At 41.8% G+C, this 18,362-nt stretch overlaps 1 protein-coding gene across 1 annotated transcript in view; it reads right to left on the bottom strand.

The window, feature by feature from the left end:
- The window catches only part of VWC2L (von Willebrand factor C domain containing protein 2-like), a 91,636-nt gene that overhangs the window by 63,283 nt on the left and 9,991 nt on the right, over positions 1-18,362 (bottom strand). Inside the window, exon 2 of the mRNA XM_019554693.1 lies at positions 1,649-1,778. Coding sequence (XP_019410238.1) covers positions 1,649-1,778 — 130 coding nt within the window. The remainder of the gene's footprint in view (positions 1-1,648; positions 1,779-18,362) is intronic.

Here is an 18,362-nt window from a genome sequence, read left to right as displayed (position 1 = left end):
TCAACAGCATTTTGGTATGCAGGTGTAAATGTGGATGCAAACAAATCTATGTTATGACACCATCAACAATTTACCGAGAATTTAGAAGAGAATTGAGAAGGTAGAAGACTCAAATTGTTTCTTCTTGCTGTTGTGTTGCCTGTTACACCCATCTTTCAGGATACCTGGTAAGTGAATTATGAGAACTGAAACCCAGCTTCTTTGAGTCTAAATCACAGGTGGTCTGGACAGTGGATCAAAAATACTATATTTTTTTTATGGGAAATAAAAAGAAAATCCCTCGTGATTTTTTTCTTTTTCAACATCTACAACAATAAAACCCAGAAACAAGCAAGCAAAACACCTTTTGAGTTTTCACAAAACATGTTTGCTCAAAAAATAGGATTTTGCTATAGAGGTCTGGATTCCAAAAATCATTTTGGCTGAAATGTTGACAGACAATATTTGGATTTCTAATTTCCTCTTCTTTCCTCCTTAAGCTGGAAATTGTTGGTAAAACTGAACAGTTTCTATAAACATTTCCACCTTCAACCAAAAATTTAAATGTAAAAAATGTAGTCGGCTTTAGCAATCTATGTAAGTTACACATCGATGAAAGGCAATATAGTGGAGTCTGAATGAGTCTGAGTTTAGACACACAGAACTTAGGTTACATCTATACTTCTTTAACAATGAGTCCAAGACCATTGCTAGGAAACCTGGCCACTTGCCCCTGCTCCACATATGCTGCATGCTAAAATTCCTGTCTGGTTACGTGGTTGCTTTTTTTGTGTACTCCCAAAGATGCTGTAAGGCCCTCTGTCAGGAGAGCACATGTGTAAGCCTAGCTATTCTCTAATGGTGACCACATTTTTTTCAGTCTGTGAAGTGGGAACAAGTGGGTGAGCCTATTTTATGGCATATTCTCAGACGTTGAACAGCCTGGGAAGAGCTGTACTCTACCCTAACTTAGATTCAACTCTGAATTTATCCTGATGTCTTGTCTGAGTTAGGACATTCTTGTTCTGATATGGTTTTGTTGTGGCAAAAACATATGCAGAGATAGGAGACCTTTTTCTGAGAATAGCTGATTTACTGAAAAATGTATTTTCCTCAAAACTACCACAAATTCAACCTGATTTTGCCAAACAGTTTCAACTGAAAAATAATGCTCACTATAAACACTGACTTTTGGCAAATAATAATGGGCATGGCCATGCTTTCCCTAAAACCAATGGGAGTTTTGCTATTGACTTCCATGAGACCATGATTGACCTGCTGACCTTGGACAAATGTTAATCATTGCTGTCTCAATTTAGGGACTCATACAAATTAGTCCAATTGATACCAACTGACAGTAATTATGGGAACAAGGATTTAGCCCCTGGAGAACTGAAATTCTCAATGTAACCGCTCATTGTTAATTTTGGAGTCCAGTCCTTAAACCCTTCTGTAGGTGTATAGACCCTTGATTTCAATGAGATGATTCATGTGCAGGACCATGCCTTTTACTGCCACAAAAGTTGACAACTAAAGCTCACGCCCAGTGAGAAGCAACAGGTTAAATGTTGGTCTGTTTGGGTACCAGTAAAGGCTCTGTACAGGTTACAACATTTTTATAGTAATTTGCTTTTATCTCTTCTTTAAAGCCAATGCAACACATTCTTACCATTTTTGCAGACAGGACAACACTGTTCTGGTTCATAGACTGGGTTGACACATTCAGGAACTGCGCAGTCTGCTACAACACAGTGAACTTCATTGCTGGGCTCACAGCGACACCATTCGCATGGAGAGGGCTAGGAACAAATCTAAAATTAGCCCATTTCCTCCTGTAGCTCAAAAGTTTGTAACATTTACATGTTGCCATAAGATAAAACATCAATGCTTAACACGACTTCACCATATGAATTTATCATGTGCAATACAAATCAACCTGGAGGACAAAACTCCCCTAAAAACCAAAAAAACAAAACCCACCCCAACAAAGTCTGAAAGATGCAGAGTATTAGGGGCTCTGTCTGCATAGTAAATGTTCTGTGCTGCAGAGTGGTATCCTCAAGCACAGAGTGGGAATCAGTGTAATGGTGTCAGCAAGGCACTCAGGGAGTGTTAATCAACACTGCCACTTAGCAGTGCTAAACAGCATGTCTGAAACATGCTGTGGCTGTGGGTACGTTCCTTCAGGTTTAGGAAGCCTCTTTCCTGGAGCAGCATAGTGTACTTGAGGATGCAGCTCTGGAATGCAGTAAGTTCACTGGGTGGACATGCCCACATAGAGCCATAAGAATGATATTTTATAAGGGGCTCACTTGCTCATTGCCTGTTGCCACACTTACCTCCCTTTATAAGAGAACCCTGAGATATATCTAAAACAAGAAACACCAGACAGGAATAAATATCACATACTGCCTCCCTCTGTTCTGCTGATCTATCATCTTCTTGTGAGCAAGGCTGATATTTAAGATTTATAAGAGCAGGACACTCATAAACCGCAGATTTGTGGCTTTTCTCAGTGAAGGGAAAAGTGTGTAGAGGACAGAGGGACAGGATCAAATGCACATGCACATCATGTGCAAACTCATAATCACAAATAAATCTAATGCCCTGACCATGTTGGTGTTGAGTCAGCCATCACCAAAGCTGAAAACTTAGCAATGTTGCAGCCAGTGGCGACATGTAAGGAGGTGCACGGGGGTGCATGTGCACCCCCTGAGAGTGCTGGTGCACCCCCTCATCAGCCACACTTGCCGCTTAGGCGATGGGCAGGGAAGGCAGGTGGGAGCACCAGTGCCCACCCTGAAAGCCCCAGCTGGTCGCTGCAGCTGCTCCTAGAAGTGGCCACAGCCACTCCTGGAAGCAGCTGCAGAGATTGGCTGCAGGGGAACTCCCGAGCAGTGAGATCTGTTGTAGGCGACCGCCCATCTCAGGCAGTGAGACTGGTCAGGGGGAGGGGGGGCATGTGCCCCCGCAACCAGGTGGCACCAGTCTCCTATGGTTGCAGCTTTGTTTCTGAAAAGCTGAAACATTTTTTGGTATTAAGGAAAGTTGCCATTGTTGTTCATGCAAAGCACAAAGCCTATTTTTGTTGTCTCTGTACAGTGCCTAGCACAATGGGGACCAATTTTAAGCATAGGAATAACTTAATTTAAACCAATCAGTCAGTTTAGGCCTATAGTTACAGTCCAAGATAAAGAGGTTACATTTTGGGGTGTGTCAATCTAAACAGTGGCACTTTAAGTTGGTAGAAAGAGTTCTCTTCATCTCACTTATATTTTCTTTTAACAGGGAGTTGAAGAAATTTATGATAAATATAAAAGGCATTGTTTAAGGTCCTAGCACAATACATATGTGCATGCACCCTTGGATGAAAGAGGCAGAAAGACTGAGCGAGACAGAGAGGAACTAAGGGGTGAAAACCAAAAAGCCACATAAAAATTTGAAAGCAAATTAATTGGAAAATCATTTTGCTGCAGAGTCAAGAGTTTGGGGTTGAGGAGACTCTGTCTTGTCTGGTTTACACAAATGATTTCAGTTGTTGTTGCCCATTGACATAGAGAATGTGGGTGATCAGCTATGAACAGGACTTGTCCGAGGTAACGGCCATTCAAGGGAAGCTGGGATCATTGCTGGCTCAGGTTGCCAATGCTTCCTTTTGGGAATGCACAGTGCCAGCCATTCTTCAGTATGTAATTGTCCAACTCCCACTCAAGAAACCATGTCTTGATTCTAATTCCCTAGCTGGCTATCAGTCTGCTTCAACTTCCTCTTTTTGGGGAAGGTCATTAAATGGCTGTTTGCTGATTAGCTCCAGGAGTATCTGGATGTGGTCAGATTCCTGTTGGCCTGGTTTTCACCCTGAATACAGCAGGGAGACTATGCTCCTGGCCTTAGTCATAATCTTTGCTTAGTGATTAATAAAATAAATTGTGCCCTGATGATCCTAGTAGAGCTTCCAGCACCCTTTGATACAGCTGACCATGAAGTCCGGATAAAGCATTTGCATGATCTGGCAGATATTCTTGGGACCATTCTTAATTGGTTCCACTCTTCCAAGGTCCCAGAGGGTGATGATGGGTGAAAGCTTGTCATCCTTTTGAGGCTTTTTTGTGAGTCCCTCAGGGCTCCAGTGTGTCACTCCTTCTGTTCAATGTATATATGAGACCACTGGGCAAGACTTTATGGAAAATCAGAAAGAGGTGCTATAGTATGCTGATAGCACAACTCTATCTTGTTTTCTCATATGACCTAGGTCCCATAATCTGTCCCTTCCCAAAGCCTGGCTGTAGTTAGGAAATGGATGTGGGTGAGCCAATTGAAGCTCAATTCAGAAAAGAAATAGGTGATTGTGGTGGGCAGTCTGTATGACATGGAGGGGATTGGCAGTCTGCGGAGGTGGAATTCCTCTCCTTAATTATCTTCCCTCATTCAAGGATGCTTTGATTTGTGTCTGAAGTACTAGGACTCTACATTCCTTTTCTGGATGTTCTTATTCAAGACTATGTATTAAAAAGAAACAATACAGAAGAAAACAGACCTCCTTGGTAAGAAATCAGTAATAAATGATGACTGCTCATCATTGATAGGGTTCAGCCACCCCTGCTCATTCAGGTTCAAAGCCTTCAGGTATTCCAGGTAGATCTCTAGGTGGCAGTGGTAGCTAGACGTGCTGTTCACCTGCTCCTGGTGAGGCAGCTGTGACCCTTCATTTCAGTTTCAGATCTGGCCACTGTTATACATATCTTTGTACCTTCCAGCTTTACTACTGCAATGCACTTTGGGAGGCGATGCTCTTGAGGCCTGTCTGGAAATTGCAGCTGGTGTAAAATGTGGCAGTAGACTTTCTGATGGGGTGGGACACCAGGAGCACATGACTCCAGTATGCTAGAATAGGGCTGCTCAACTTTCAGGCAGCCAGGGGCTACAGACCAGGGAGTGTGGATGGGGAAACCAGGTTGCCCGTCACCTCTTACCCTGCCTATGCACAGCACGGGCAGCCCAGATTCCTCCCCTCCAGCTATGTGTGCCACACAGTGAGCCCCTCCTGCACCACAGGCAGTCTGGCTCCCTGCCACTGTGTGCGCAACAACAGACACCCTCTCCCAGCTATACACACCACTCCCTTGCAGTGCAGGCAGCCAAGCCCCCTTTGCTGCATGCATTTTGGGCACTCCCTCCCCCTCCCAGTAACCAAGACAGAAGCAATAGGGGTGGCTGGGAATGATGGCCAGGTGGGTGCTCATGAACTGCATGCAACCCTTTGAGGGCTGCAAGAGGCACTTAGGTCTCCAGTTGGACCAGTTCTGTATTGGCTCCCAGTAGGTGCCTGGGTGCAATTCAAGGAGCTGGTTTTGACCTATAAGGCCCCAAATAGTCTGGGTCCTACATACCTAAGGCACCATCTTCTCCCTTATGCCCCAAGATGGTTCCTAATGTCAACCAAAATTAACCTCCTTCTAGTACCTTCAGTGCACCAAGTTTGCCTGGGAAAGACATCTGAGAAATTGTTTTTGGTAGTTGCCTGCCATTCTGGAACTCCCTTCTCTTTTAGGCATGTCAGAGCCCAAACCTAGATATCTTGAGGAAATGCTATGACATCTTCCTCTTTGAGCAGGTGTTTAGCAGGCAGAGCTAAACTGGGGTACTGCTTAGGGAGTTTTGCTCTATAGGTTATCTTAGTACTCTGTTGGCTTTTATAAGTGATTTTGTTTCTCCTGGTCTGTTCATTTGCTTGCTTCCTTTATAAGTTATTTTGAACTCTTCTGTAAGCTATCCTGGGCCTTTGTTGGGAAGGGTGGCATACAAATCAAGTCAAATCAAATCAAATCAAGTCAAGTCAAATCACTCAATAAATAAATACATTTAATTATCTGTTAGACACTGAAGTCAAGCCTCTTTTGTAACAGTTGCTCTCATCACTAACACTTCAAGTCATGGAGACAGTGTACTTTAGATAATTCTGCCTTCAACTGTACCAATGAATATTTGCAAAAATGGCACTGAAGTCAATGTAATTCTTCCAGAATTAAATGAGATCCAAGTGTAAATTAAAGAACTATGTATCCCCTTGAGTTTCAGGTCATGGTGATGTCACTCATTCTTACCAGACATAAGCAACACCCTGGGTTCAGGTCTTGGAAGGTAAAAAGCTTTTCAATTCACTTCTAAGAGGCTCCATATGTCTTGAGTCAAATAATTTATTCCCAGGAAATTCATCTCCACCCCAAAATGCACTAATTAAAGCTTTGCTTGCTTTGTCTCTGTGTCTGCAGGCTGTAATTCCCATCACCTCTCATTTGCTACTGGCTCTGGCAATTTAGAGAAAATCAGCACTCCTGGAGAAGGGAAGCAGTCTGTGGAGGTGGAATTCCTCTCCTTAATTATCTTCCCTCATTCAAGGATGCTTTGATTTGTGTCTGAAGTACTAGGACTCTACATTCCTTTTTCTGGATGTTCTTATTCAAGACTATGTATTAACAAGAAACAATACAGAAGAAAACAGACCTCCTTGGTAAGAAATCAGTAATAAAATTGCTGTTTTATTATTCCTCATTGTAATCAATAATTTTTGGGAACAGTTCATCTCAATCTGCTTAAATGTGGTGACTTTCATCAACACTGCTTTCCTCTACTACTGTCATGCTGGTGCTTGTAATGCTGAGAAATAAGCTGCACACTTCTAGCTCACAAGATTATTCTGCTGCTTATACTGAAGAACTGAAGAACATCAGCAGATGTAGAAGATGCCCCTGAATGACTTTGTACAGAGCAAATGAGACATGACATATATTTCTTTTACCTTTGCGTTGTTAGTGTAACCTGAAAATGACACTGTAATAAAATATGATGCTATTTGACGCTGGAAGCAGTTTTCAAGATGGGAGAACTTTATACAATTATAAGAGCAAAAGCTTCAGTCTCTCAAAGACTGAATACTCTGCAAAAGATAGTACTGGGTCTTACAATCCCTCTTCAAGTTCAACCTGGTTATTTCAGGACCTTTACTCACCCTTCTCTCTACTCATTTGTTATAGTCTATTATTATGTATTCCACACAACCCTTCCCACACAGTAATCATAACTGACCAGGGATCATGTAAACACCTTGGCATTTTCTTTCATGTCACCCCTTATGCATAGAATACACAAGTTGCTTTACAATCCTACTTCCTTTTCATAGAGGACCTGACTCGCAGAACACGGAGATCTGATCTATGGGATTCTTTGCTTTAAAAAGAGATGATGAGCAGGCGGTTGAAGTAGAGAACCTCTTGTGGTCTTTTCCAGTCCTATTTTCCTATAATTCTATATTGACATGAGTGGACTTTGGATCAAACATTTGCATTCCTTTTGGAGATACATTTTTTCTGGGGTACTATCAGGAAAGTAGCTAAGTCATCTGTTTCATTTTTTTTTTCTTTTTTTAAAAATGTGCACTGCACATCTATATGAGAAGTGAGGCCAAATATTGGGAGGAAAGCTGCCAAAACAGAATCTGGGAATTAGTGCAGAACTATATAGGGCATCTCTAAATCTTTTTGCCTGACTCCTCCATCCACCTCCATTTGTTTGTATTTTCCTCCAGACCTTACCCATTGTTCTGACTCCAGTGATGTTCCCTTCCAGAGCCTATTGGTTTGTTTCCTTTCCATCCCTATGCAAACGTCACCCACAGTGAGAAACTTATTATAATGTTCAGTGTACAACTTTGCTGGTTTTCAGCTACACCATGGTCATTTTTTAAAGCTTTCTCACTCATGGAGCACAGCATGTTCTATGTGTTTGTGATGCTCAAACAGATTAACACATATTGTTAAGGACAACCTCCCATTCTTAATAAGAACTAGTGAAGAGAAAGCTTAGTAGGCTCCTGACATACAATGAGAACAGTTATACACAACTATTGTAACACCTTCACACAGATAATGCAAGTCTTAAACCTGACACCTTAGAGAATGCTCTGAGGTAATCAAAATGAAATGGTTTTGAAGAGTGGAGGGTATAGGGCAGTGGCAGCCAACCTGTGGCACGAATGCCACAAGTGGCTGAGGCATCACCTGTATGTGGCATGTGAAAGACTATTCAACTGTTCAAAAGTATCTGGAATTCTGTGTACCTTGTTCACATTTATTTTAAGCCTGGGGGACATCACAGATCAAGGGAGCTGGTGAAGCACTAAGGCATCGGTTTCAGATCTAGCCAAACTGCTGTGAAGCAACTGGGACCATCGTCTGACTATTGATGAACAGTTAAGAGTCTTTGGGAATAGTGTTGCTGGCTGGACTCCAGCCACAAACTGACTTCAATATTGAACCACATGTTATCTAACTTCCTTAATAGTCACGTAGGTTACTGACTCTGGATACCTAACTCCCTTAGATATGTTAAATGCTTCTTTAACATGTAGAGTGCTCTGAAATTATCATTGACTGTTAACAAGTAGCATCTGAGGCAGGAAGCAAACATCTATAAAATAAACATTATACAGCAACCATCCTTTCAAATTCTTCTTCTTTAGCTGAGTTGTTTGTCATCTATATGTCTTGACTCTTAGATACTTCTAAGCAAACACTATTACAGTGGTGGACAGGGAACTATTTATCTAATACAAATGAAGAACTTTCAAGGTGACATCTGACCAATATTTTTTTCTAGACTTGTTCTTTCTTTTCCTCCTCCTCTTTTTTTGGTCCCTGTGATCTGTCACAATTATCAGGCTATCTGTTCATCTGACCTTCTAGGTATTTATGAGAGCACCACATCTTAAATCTCATACTTCAGGCCATCACCTGTCTTAGTTTAATTTGGATTCACTGTGTTGCTTCTTCCTTGTTTTCCTATAGCCCCTTATTAAACTAGATAAAACATTCATATTGGTAAGTTTCATAACCCAATATAAAATAACTTTAGTTCACTGGCCAGGGTAGAGAAAATGCTTATAAAATTATTTCATTTTAGTACTTTGAAATTGTTACCTTCCACAACAAATATCTAGCAATGCACAACTGTAGTGTAATGCATACATGACAAACATTATTTCAGAAATAGTTGCCATTCTTAAGAGGAACAGCAGAAAGGCTCCACATTAAGCATCTCTGTCATCCACGTTTCATATCTTGAGCTTCCCCTGGGGTCCATTCAAGTTCTGTTGAAGGCACTGAAGATTTTTCTACTGGCTAATGGCTATCATTGTGGGCTCAGTATGCATTCAAAGTCTGATTTACATGCCTGACAAAGAGGGGCAAAAAGAGGGAACACTGGGTGCATCTACACGTGCAATTAATATGAAGCAATAAGCTCTGGAGCAATTTGAGCTGGAGTAAGCTACTCCTAAGCACAGCATCTATACATGCACCTTGACAGCAGAAATTTGAGCCAGGGAGGAGCAGGCCTGGGCTGGCAGGGAATACAGGGGGTCAGCCTCAGGCTCCGGGTGGTAGCATTGGGTGGCAGAAGAGATGGCTGGGGCATGAGGGTGCTGAAAGTGTGGAGCTGTGTTGTTAGGTGGTGGGCAAGAGTCTGGCCCCCAGCTGGCTGGGCTGACTGGGCACAATTTACACCCATGGTCAGCATCTACATATGTGTTTAATCACAGTAATTACCCCAGCATAAGATAGTACTGTCCCCGACAGTACTGCTCTACTGGAGTGTTAATTTACTGCAGATTAATACCTTCACACGGGTCCACAGCAACACGTTACTCTGAAGCTAATTAGTCTACCCTGCAGTTAAGCGCATGGGTAGACAAGGCCACTGACTGATTGACAGGAATTTGGAGTGCTTTGATAGACATTGGAAAATGAACAAGATGGGGCCTATTTCAAAGCCATGCTATTCACACTGAATACAAAGGGACAGACTTTGGCTTCAGTGGCAGCAAATCTATAGTAAATTCCACTATTTTAGGACAGTTATTCAGAACATATTACCTGTGCTGTTTCTTTTATCCAAAAAAGAGTGTAGAAACCGATGTGTATTTTACAACTATCCTGAAAAAAATATTTTCACTGAAATTTATCTGAATATCGAATAGTGATTCCTCCCCCCACCCCCCAAAAAAGCTTAATTAAAAAGGGATAAGGGTGTGTGAATGGGGGAGGGAGTCTTAACATGCAGGTTGTCTGATCACAGCAAGTCCATCTCAAGTCTCATCAGTTTTAAAAGGTATGGGAATATTTGAGCTAGATTAAAACTGTCAATTCTGGATATTGTTCTCAGTGTCCTCAAAATATGCGGGTATTTAGGGGCATAGTTAAATGGGGTTTCATTTTGACTTGGTTTCGAAGGACCTGCTGTCAATCAAGGCTGCTCGTTTTGCTGCCAGGGCAATTCTTATTTAATTAATGCAGGAACTTGCAAGTCACCAAAGGCTGTTGTGGCTGCCAATAATCTCATTTTACTGATCTCTCACTTTCTGAGAGACTTTGTACCAAGTCTCTTGTAGATAACTGCAGTCAACTCTCCCCCTCAGTGCTGAGTCTACTGATGGAATCACGCTTTATGCAGATGTAACAGCAGGAAATGCAGAGAGATGTAAAGTGAAATCTGTCAAATTGTGCATTTAAACCTGGAGAGGAGCTGTAAATTTTAATGATGCTAAGGACAACGGCAATTCTGATGGAGATGATTTTTCTAACTGTAGTTAGAAGTTTCAGGGTGTGAATTTATAGTGAGAAAGAGAGAGGGGAAAAAAGTTAAAAAGGAGCTGATGAATGAGACTGGAGGCAAAATGGCTTCCATATTACAACTAAGATAAATGAGAAAAGATAGACATAAAAGAGACCATTGACACAGAATGGAATTCATTGGAGTATACAGCAGGAGTTCAAACTGGAATCATTTTTATTGTTATTTAAATTGCTTCTGAGCTCAGACAGATTAGCATGATTCTGCAAAAAAGTTCATGAAGAGCCTTCTCCTAAGAAACTTAACAGGTGTCAAACTCTGGAGTACAGACCAGCTAGCTTAACATCTATCTTAAACAAGATAGTGGAATCAATCAAAAGGGAATGGTATTTATTTACATTTGGAGTTGGCTAAATGCTGCAAAAAATGTGTGAGATTCATAGAAGCAACTTATAACGCAATTAGTCCCATTGATTTAAATGGGTATAAGGTATTATTCAAAGAGAATAAGGGTATCAGAATCTGCCTCATTACTTGCAAACATCCATTTGAGTTCTAACTGTTCAGTTACTGGCTGCTCATAAGCACTTGTATATTGGCTGTTTTTCATGCAAATGCAAGTACTTCCATGTGAACAAGGCTACTCATTACTCACTATTCATTATTTGTCATCTGCTATTTTCTTTTTAAAGTCACATTCAGCCTATCAGAGTAGATACAATACCCTCTGACCAACCATACAACAGAAATTACGATGGTTCAGGCGCTTCCTATAGGCTGAAATTTGTCCAAATAAACTATCTGCTGAATACTTACAAACAGTAAATATAGTCACAAAACCCAGGATGATTCACAAATAATTTCCCAAGAAAAAAACAGTGCTAAATCATTTAGATAATTAATTTTAATGAATAATTTAAGTAGCACCTTGTATAAATATAGAACAATAAGGACTGCCTTTACATTGTGCCACTTATCCAAAGATTCAAAAATTCTCAGGCTAATCTACAGCCTGACAAAAACAAGTAGTTGGAATTCAAATCCATGACACATACAGGAGTCAGTCAACAGCACCACAGATGCTCAGAATCTCTGAAGACCACACACTACATATGAAACATAAATACGTCTGCAAGGGTTATCAAACTTATCACTGAAATGCAGTGACAGTGCTTTATCCTTATCTAATTAAAGGTAAAAGGGACTAAACCTAGAACAACCTCGAATTACGTAAAATACTTTCTGCAAACAATGGCCCTGACTTCCTTAATTGGCTGATCTGTACTCCATGCAGCATCTGACAAAGGGGAATAGCTTCCAGCTTTGTGGCTTTCAGCTGCTGGAGCCATCATCAAAGGCAAAACAAAGTGAGGACTTCAAGGTCTCATTAAGCATCATCTGGGAGGTGCATTTTAACCACTGAATGTGATAGGAGGGGAGAGCTGTGAAACTTAAAGTTTCTGTGACACAGCATGAAGTTATCTGTTCCCCTATCTCACACCTCTCCTTCCCTAGTTATACCCCACCTATAATTCTCCTACCTTTCAGCAGGGTCCTTATAAAGAGGGAACTTAAGTCCTACAATTATGTTGCCTCTATTCGGAAAGAATTATGATGTAGCAGACTAAATGGCTGGTAGAGCAGCACAAATGGTTGTGTCATAATAGATAATCAGCACCTGTAGTCGATACTGAAGGAGAGGTGAGTCATCATTAACTTTTTTACATTTGCTGTTTCCTATGTATCATACAACCTGACATATTTATAAGTCTCCTGGAACTGATTCTTGGTCCGGGGAGTTCTCCTTCAATTAGTTAATGAAAAGGATCCAAGTCTGTGGCTTGGCCCCTTTTCCAAAGGCCCTGTATATTTTAAGTCTATTATATCAGTGATGGAAGTAATGCATGACAACATGACTCTGCACCTCTCTTGTAAGAACAAACCTTTCTATGTTATATAGCTCACTTTACCTCTGACAACAGTTGTACACGTACCCTGGGGCTGAAAGGATGAGAGGTGTGTATTTTGTAGGTTATACTTTTGATAATACCACTCCAATAGTTTCTCAGTTTTGGATATGCCCACTGCACCTCAAATCAGCCTCCTTTCTAAAGGTTACATATGACAGCTTGGATTTGGACAGGGATGTAGTTGGCTGTGTGATGCACAGTCTATTTAGGATACTCAGAAAATCTTTTACGTTCTGCATTTGTTAAAGTGCTCTTTATATCACAGAGGATATTTATCCCATGAATCAGTTCCCCAGTCAACTTACTCCTGCACTTTTAGTAGTCAGGCTTCTCAGACCCAACAGCGTGTCAAATACCTTTTCAGAACATTGACCCTGTTTCTTATGTTTTCCCTCGGTCTGATTCTGTCAGTCCCTAACATGGACTAGGGTAGGGACCACTTAAGCAGTAAAATACTATTACTATAAATACTAATGGAAGAATCAGCCCCTCTGTAGGCATAGCATAGAGAAAATCGATCATGGACTTAAAATTATTGAATCATAGGGTTGGAAAGAACCTTAAAGGCCATCCAGTCAAAGCCTCTGCAACAATGGAGTCTATTCATAAACTCTTCCAGTTAGATTCAATTTGGCAGAGATTTGGCCCGATTCAGTGGCCAAATCTCTGAATCTGAATCGAATCAGGAGACCCTTTAATCTCTCCGAATCGATTTGGAGCGATTCAGAGAGATTCAATAATTTGGACATAGACAGAGCTTTAAATGTTGTTTCTACATACCTCAAGGTACCAGGCAGCTTGTGAACGCTGAGATGCTGGGGTGGATGGAGTGTCCCACAGGAATTGCGGGGCGGCATCCTTGGAGCACTTAGCAGTGGACCCAGAAGTGGACCAGAAAGATTTCTGGTCCACTTCCGGGTCCACCATGGAGCACATGGGGGACCAATCTCCAACTCCTGACTCAGCAAGTGGTGCCTCCTGGGTTTTGGGGGGGCACCTGGGGTCCCCCCACAGCCAACTGCCAAGCCGAGGGGGTGTGAGGGGTGGTTCCCCCATACGCTCAGCGGCGGACTGGAAGTAGTTCCAATCCACTTCTGGGTCCACCACTGAGCACACGGAGGTGGGGGGGGCCGCACTCCTGTGGGATGCTCCATCTGGCCCACCATCATAGCATTCATAAGCTGCACCTGGTACCTTCAGATATGTAGAAAAAACATAAAAAGCTGTGTCCAACATGAAAAGCTATGGGCAAATTGCTGATTCTCTGAATCAACATTGAATCTTCAGATTCAGCTGAATCGAATCGGGACAGTGATCTGAATCAATTAATCGAATCGCTGTCCCCCAATTCGGGCTAAATCCAAATCGGAATCGAATACAGCCTGTTTGCACACCCCTAATGCCTGTCCAGCTTCTTGTAAACCTCCAAAGAAGGAAATTCCTTCAGATCCCAATCAGAACATGCCATTATTATAGTTTTTAAAGTTAAAAAGTTTTCCCAGAGATTTAATCTAAAACTATTGTAAACTCATTGCCACAAGTCCTGCTGTCTGTGGCAAGGGCAAACAGTTCTCCCTCTTCTTTAGAGCAGCCTTTCAAATATGTGAAAGCTGCAGATGTGTTCCCCTTTAATCTCTGTTTCTCCAGAATAAAAATACCAAGTTTTCTTAACCTTTTCTCATAGGGCTTGCATTTTAACTTCTTTATTTTTCTTGTTCCTCATATCAGGATCTTCTCCAGTTTCTCTATATCCTTCTTAAAATGCAGAGCCCAGAACTACATACAGAATATTCTAGTTTAGGCTTAGCTAAAGCCTGATCAAGTGGGACTATCACTTCTCATGTTTTGCATACAGTGCTTCTGTTTATGCAGCCCAAACTGAATTTTCTTTTCTTTTGACAGTCTCACATTGCTGACTCATCCTTCTTGGCAGAGCTATGGCCTAGCTAGTTATCCCTCATGCTGTGTGTGCACTTGAGTTTTCCTCCCTAGGTGCTGCACCTTCCATTCCCTTTGCTGAACTTTATTTTGTTCTCTAATTTATCAAGTTCTTTTTTAATTCTAATTTTATCCTATGAAGTGTCTACAATTCCTCTCAAACTTGGAATTAACATAGTACAACTATGCTTATTACTGGGGAGCAGGGTGGGTCATGATTCTGCCTACATGATTATGTAGCTATCATCTGTCAAAATCCTAGGAGAGAGCAGAGCCTGCACTTCTCTGAATAAATTATGGAACTCATGCTTGGCTAGTTTAAATCAGCATAGATCCATTGAAGTAAATGTTGCTGATAGACACCAGTGAAGGATCTGGCCATAAGGCTACTTATATAGAAGAACTAAAGTCAGATCATCCTTGCATTTTCTTTTTCCTCTCCTGTGAAGTTCACAGGGACTGCCCAGGATACGGCCCACTAGCTGTGATTAAATAAGTGTTTGGAGTCAGACATAAAGATATCTACGTCTTTATACATTTACCTATTTGAAAGTAATAATCTAGGATAGACATTTTTGTGAGGTAGACATTTTGTGAGATAATTCTGTTGTGGGTGTTGTGGTTTAAAATTTTGCAGAGAACAGAATCTTCCTCACATTGTCTTTCACCTCTTTCAATTAAGGTGCTGTACCTTGAAAGAGGCCAGACTTAGACATGTTATTGTAGTATCAGAAGCTTGCTAGGTTTTCCATTTTTTATTAGTTTTTATTGGCAATTGCCAGTGGTTCAGTGCTATCATATCTCTACCTGAAATTCTAGGGTTCTCTTCGGCAGCACAAAAAGGAAGTGCACAATTGCCTTATCTGAACAGCGGAGGATTCCAGCATTAGTGGGGATCACTGCAGCCCTTCAGGGTGCTGATGAGAAGGGTTATGCCTAGGACAGTGGCATATTTTGGTGATCCCTTATGTGCTACAATGGCCTTTTGGGAATCATTACCAGTGGGAAGAATTTAAAGTAGCATGGAGGTTAAAACAGACAGGTTTTTCTCCCATTCTTTCACTGGAACCTCAGTTGTCGTGTGCAAGTAATTGTTTTAAATAAGGCTGTTGTTGATGAGGCACAGCCTTTCTGAGCACCGTATATTCCTTTTGTGCACTTAAGTTTAGCTTTGGATTTCCCTATTGCTAAGGGTGGGAAACGTGGGATAGATGCATGCCAATAGCTCATTACGGATCTTTGTTAATGCATGCTGGCGTAGTGCTGCTAGTTTATTGCCTTTTTCTACTTCCTAGTAAGGAGATATTGGCTGAGACTGAGTCAAGAGCTGAAGGGAGCTGGCTTGCTTTTTCTTTTTGTTGCTGAGGGTGCAATAGCTTGGGAGTGGTGTGAGTCCTTGTTTACATCCCTTTGCATACCCCCTACCCAATTTTTGGGTCTGAGCCAAACCTAACTTGAACAGAAAACTCCCACTGACTTTGGACCAAGCTCCTAAAGCTGTTGGGTTTGCTGTGTTGGTGCTGGGTGTCATGGAATCATATGGCTGGAAGGGACCTTGAGAGGTTGTAGTCTAACCCCCTGTCTGAGGCAGGATCATCCCTGTTCAAACCAACCCATTGTCTAATTTCTTAACAAAACTACAAAGTCAACTCTGACACAACCAAAAGACTTAACGCCCTAATCTGCTATAAAGAAAGCAGAAGAACCATGGCAGCCAATGTCTTGCTGCCATAAAGTTATTAACAATATGCTCAAGAAATCCAAAGAAGAAAGTCAAGCCCCCACTAGAGGGGAAGGCAAAAAACCTCACAGTGGGTTTGTCTACATGAGATGCTGACTGTGCAGTAGCTGAACAATACTGCACAGCAGTGTATCACAGCACTGACAGCGCCCTGGTTACTGCACCTTTATTTAGTACTTGATTATACAAGTACTAAATAAATGTGCAGCAACCACTGTGCAGTAATGTCTCGTATAGACATGCCCACTCTGTATCAATATGACCATGGGATGAAATTCTTGACTCCAAATATGGCAACTGGTCTGACTCTGAACAGAGGCACAAGATCCTCTGGGTTAGGAACATCTGGCTTTAAGTCCCAGGAGAAGTATTGGCACTTCCCAGTCAAAACCCCCAGCCTTAGCTACAGCTAACACCCAATGCAGAGGCATTGAAAAAGGCTTGAAAAAATGCTGACACATATAGCAGGAGGGGAAAAATTCCCTCCCAGCTTCATGTGGCAACCAGCAAAGCCCAGAAGCATGGGAAATATCCATAATAGCACATAAACACAGCTACACCTAGATCATCCCTGACCAATGCCTGTCCAACCTCCTATTGCACATGTCCAGTGATGGCGATTCAACAACTGTCCAGCTGTTGCCTCTAATGTGGGGAGTGTATATTGCCTCATATGTGTATGCCACTTTATTCCATTTATCCCTGTGTGTATGAAGCACACAGAGAAATTTCCCCACAGTGTGGGTAGTGATTGGGCCTACTTACCCTTCCCTTGATGTGATGCTCCTTCTGGATATTAAGCTTGCAAAACTGAAGAAAGGGAAGAAGAGCAGGATGGATCCTCTTGATTTAGGGACAGCATTCTCAGTCTTGCTGCTGCTGTGTTCCTGTTGGAAGGGGTAAGGGAAGGTGACTTGTGTTCTCCCTTTTGTTGGGTGACTTACCAGCAGACAAGATGTTGATAACTGTCTGATTTATCACTGGGGTGGTAGAATGATGTTCCTGATACTGCTGCTGTTCCTGGGAAGATGGGCTTTTCTTGTCTTTTTCATTATTTTACTCCCAATGCTTTTCTTTGACTTTCTGTTGGTTTTCTGGCAGTTAGCAAGCAAAGTAGAAGGAAGCTGCTTGGGAACATCCTCAGGCAACTGTTAGCTCAGTTCATCATCATGTGTTCTCCACGCAGGACCTCTTACTTCTTTTAAATTTTATGACAGCATAAATCCAAATCCTTTGGAAATCCATGGAGCTGTCTGTGCCACTTTACACTAGCAGAGAATCTGGCTCACAGACTTCAGGAGAGCTACTTCCTATTTAGACAGGCACTGAGCAACAGATTCAGGCCAAGGGTCTTTTAAAAGAAAATAGTGTTCCTGAAAAGATCTGTTGAGAAGGTCCCCAACAAGGCTCCATGTTGAGATTTCTCTGTTTAACTTGCTGGTAAATGATGCAGGTGAAGGACTAAGGTACTGTGTCCAAAGATGCAAATACCTGATGATACTAAAGAGGATGGCTGTGATGTACAAGAAGATTCAAACAGCCTAGGGGAACGTGTGCAAGTCTGGCATGATGGAACTTGGTGTCAGAAAGTGTAAAGGCCAATATCCAGGAAGAACCGCTAGGGTGGCAAATACAACTTCTGACTGTCGCTTTAATCAAGGAAACAAAGTAGGAAAAGCACCCTGGGCAAGAGTAATATCTGGAATGTAAGGATACAGAACCAGATGTAACACCAGTGTAAATCTTAAGTAATTCTACAGATGTCCTGATTTACAGCAGCATAACAGTGATCAGAATCTGGCTGGGTAATGAGTAGCTGTAAAAAACAGCACAGACAGTCTTAAGCTGCATAAGTAGAGGGCCTAATTAGAAGTCAGAGATATAATGGCTCCTGTGTACAAGACATCTCTTAGGATATCTATAAAGTAATTTAAGTCCAGTCCTTCAAGGTGCTCAGTGCCCTTAGCTGTTACTGATTTCAGGGGAGGTGTGGAGTCAGTTTATGTGTGCCACAACTACACTGAGCATAGCACTAGAGGCCAGAGCTTTGACAAGGACTGACTCTGTAACCTGGTATAATCCACTTAACTTCTCTCTTTTAGCCCCCG

The sequence above is a fragment of the Crocodylus porosus genome, unplaced genomic scaffold (genome assembly GCF_001723895.1).
Source record: "Crocodylus porosus isolate Cpor-Errol unplaced genomic scaffold, CroPor_comp1, whole genome shotgun sequence".
In the NCBI taxonomy this organism is placed as follows: Eukaryota; Metazoa; Chordata; order Crocodylia; family Crocodylidae; genus Crocodylus; species Crocodylus porosus.
Note: the sequence above shows the minus strand (reverse complement) of the source record. Positions and strands in the feature narration are given on the sequence as shown.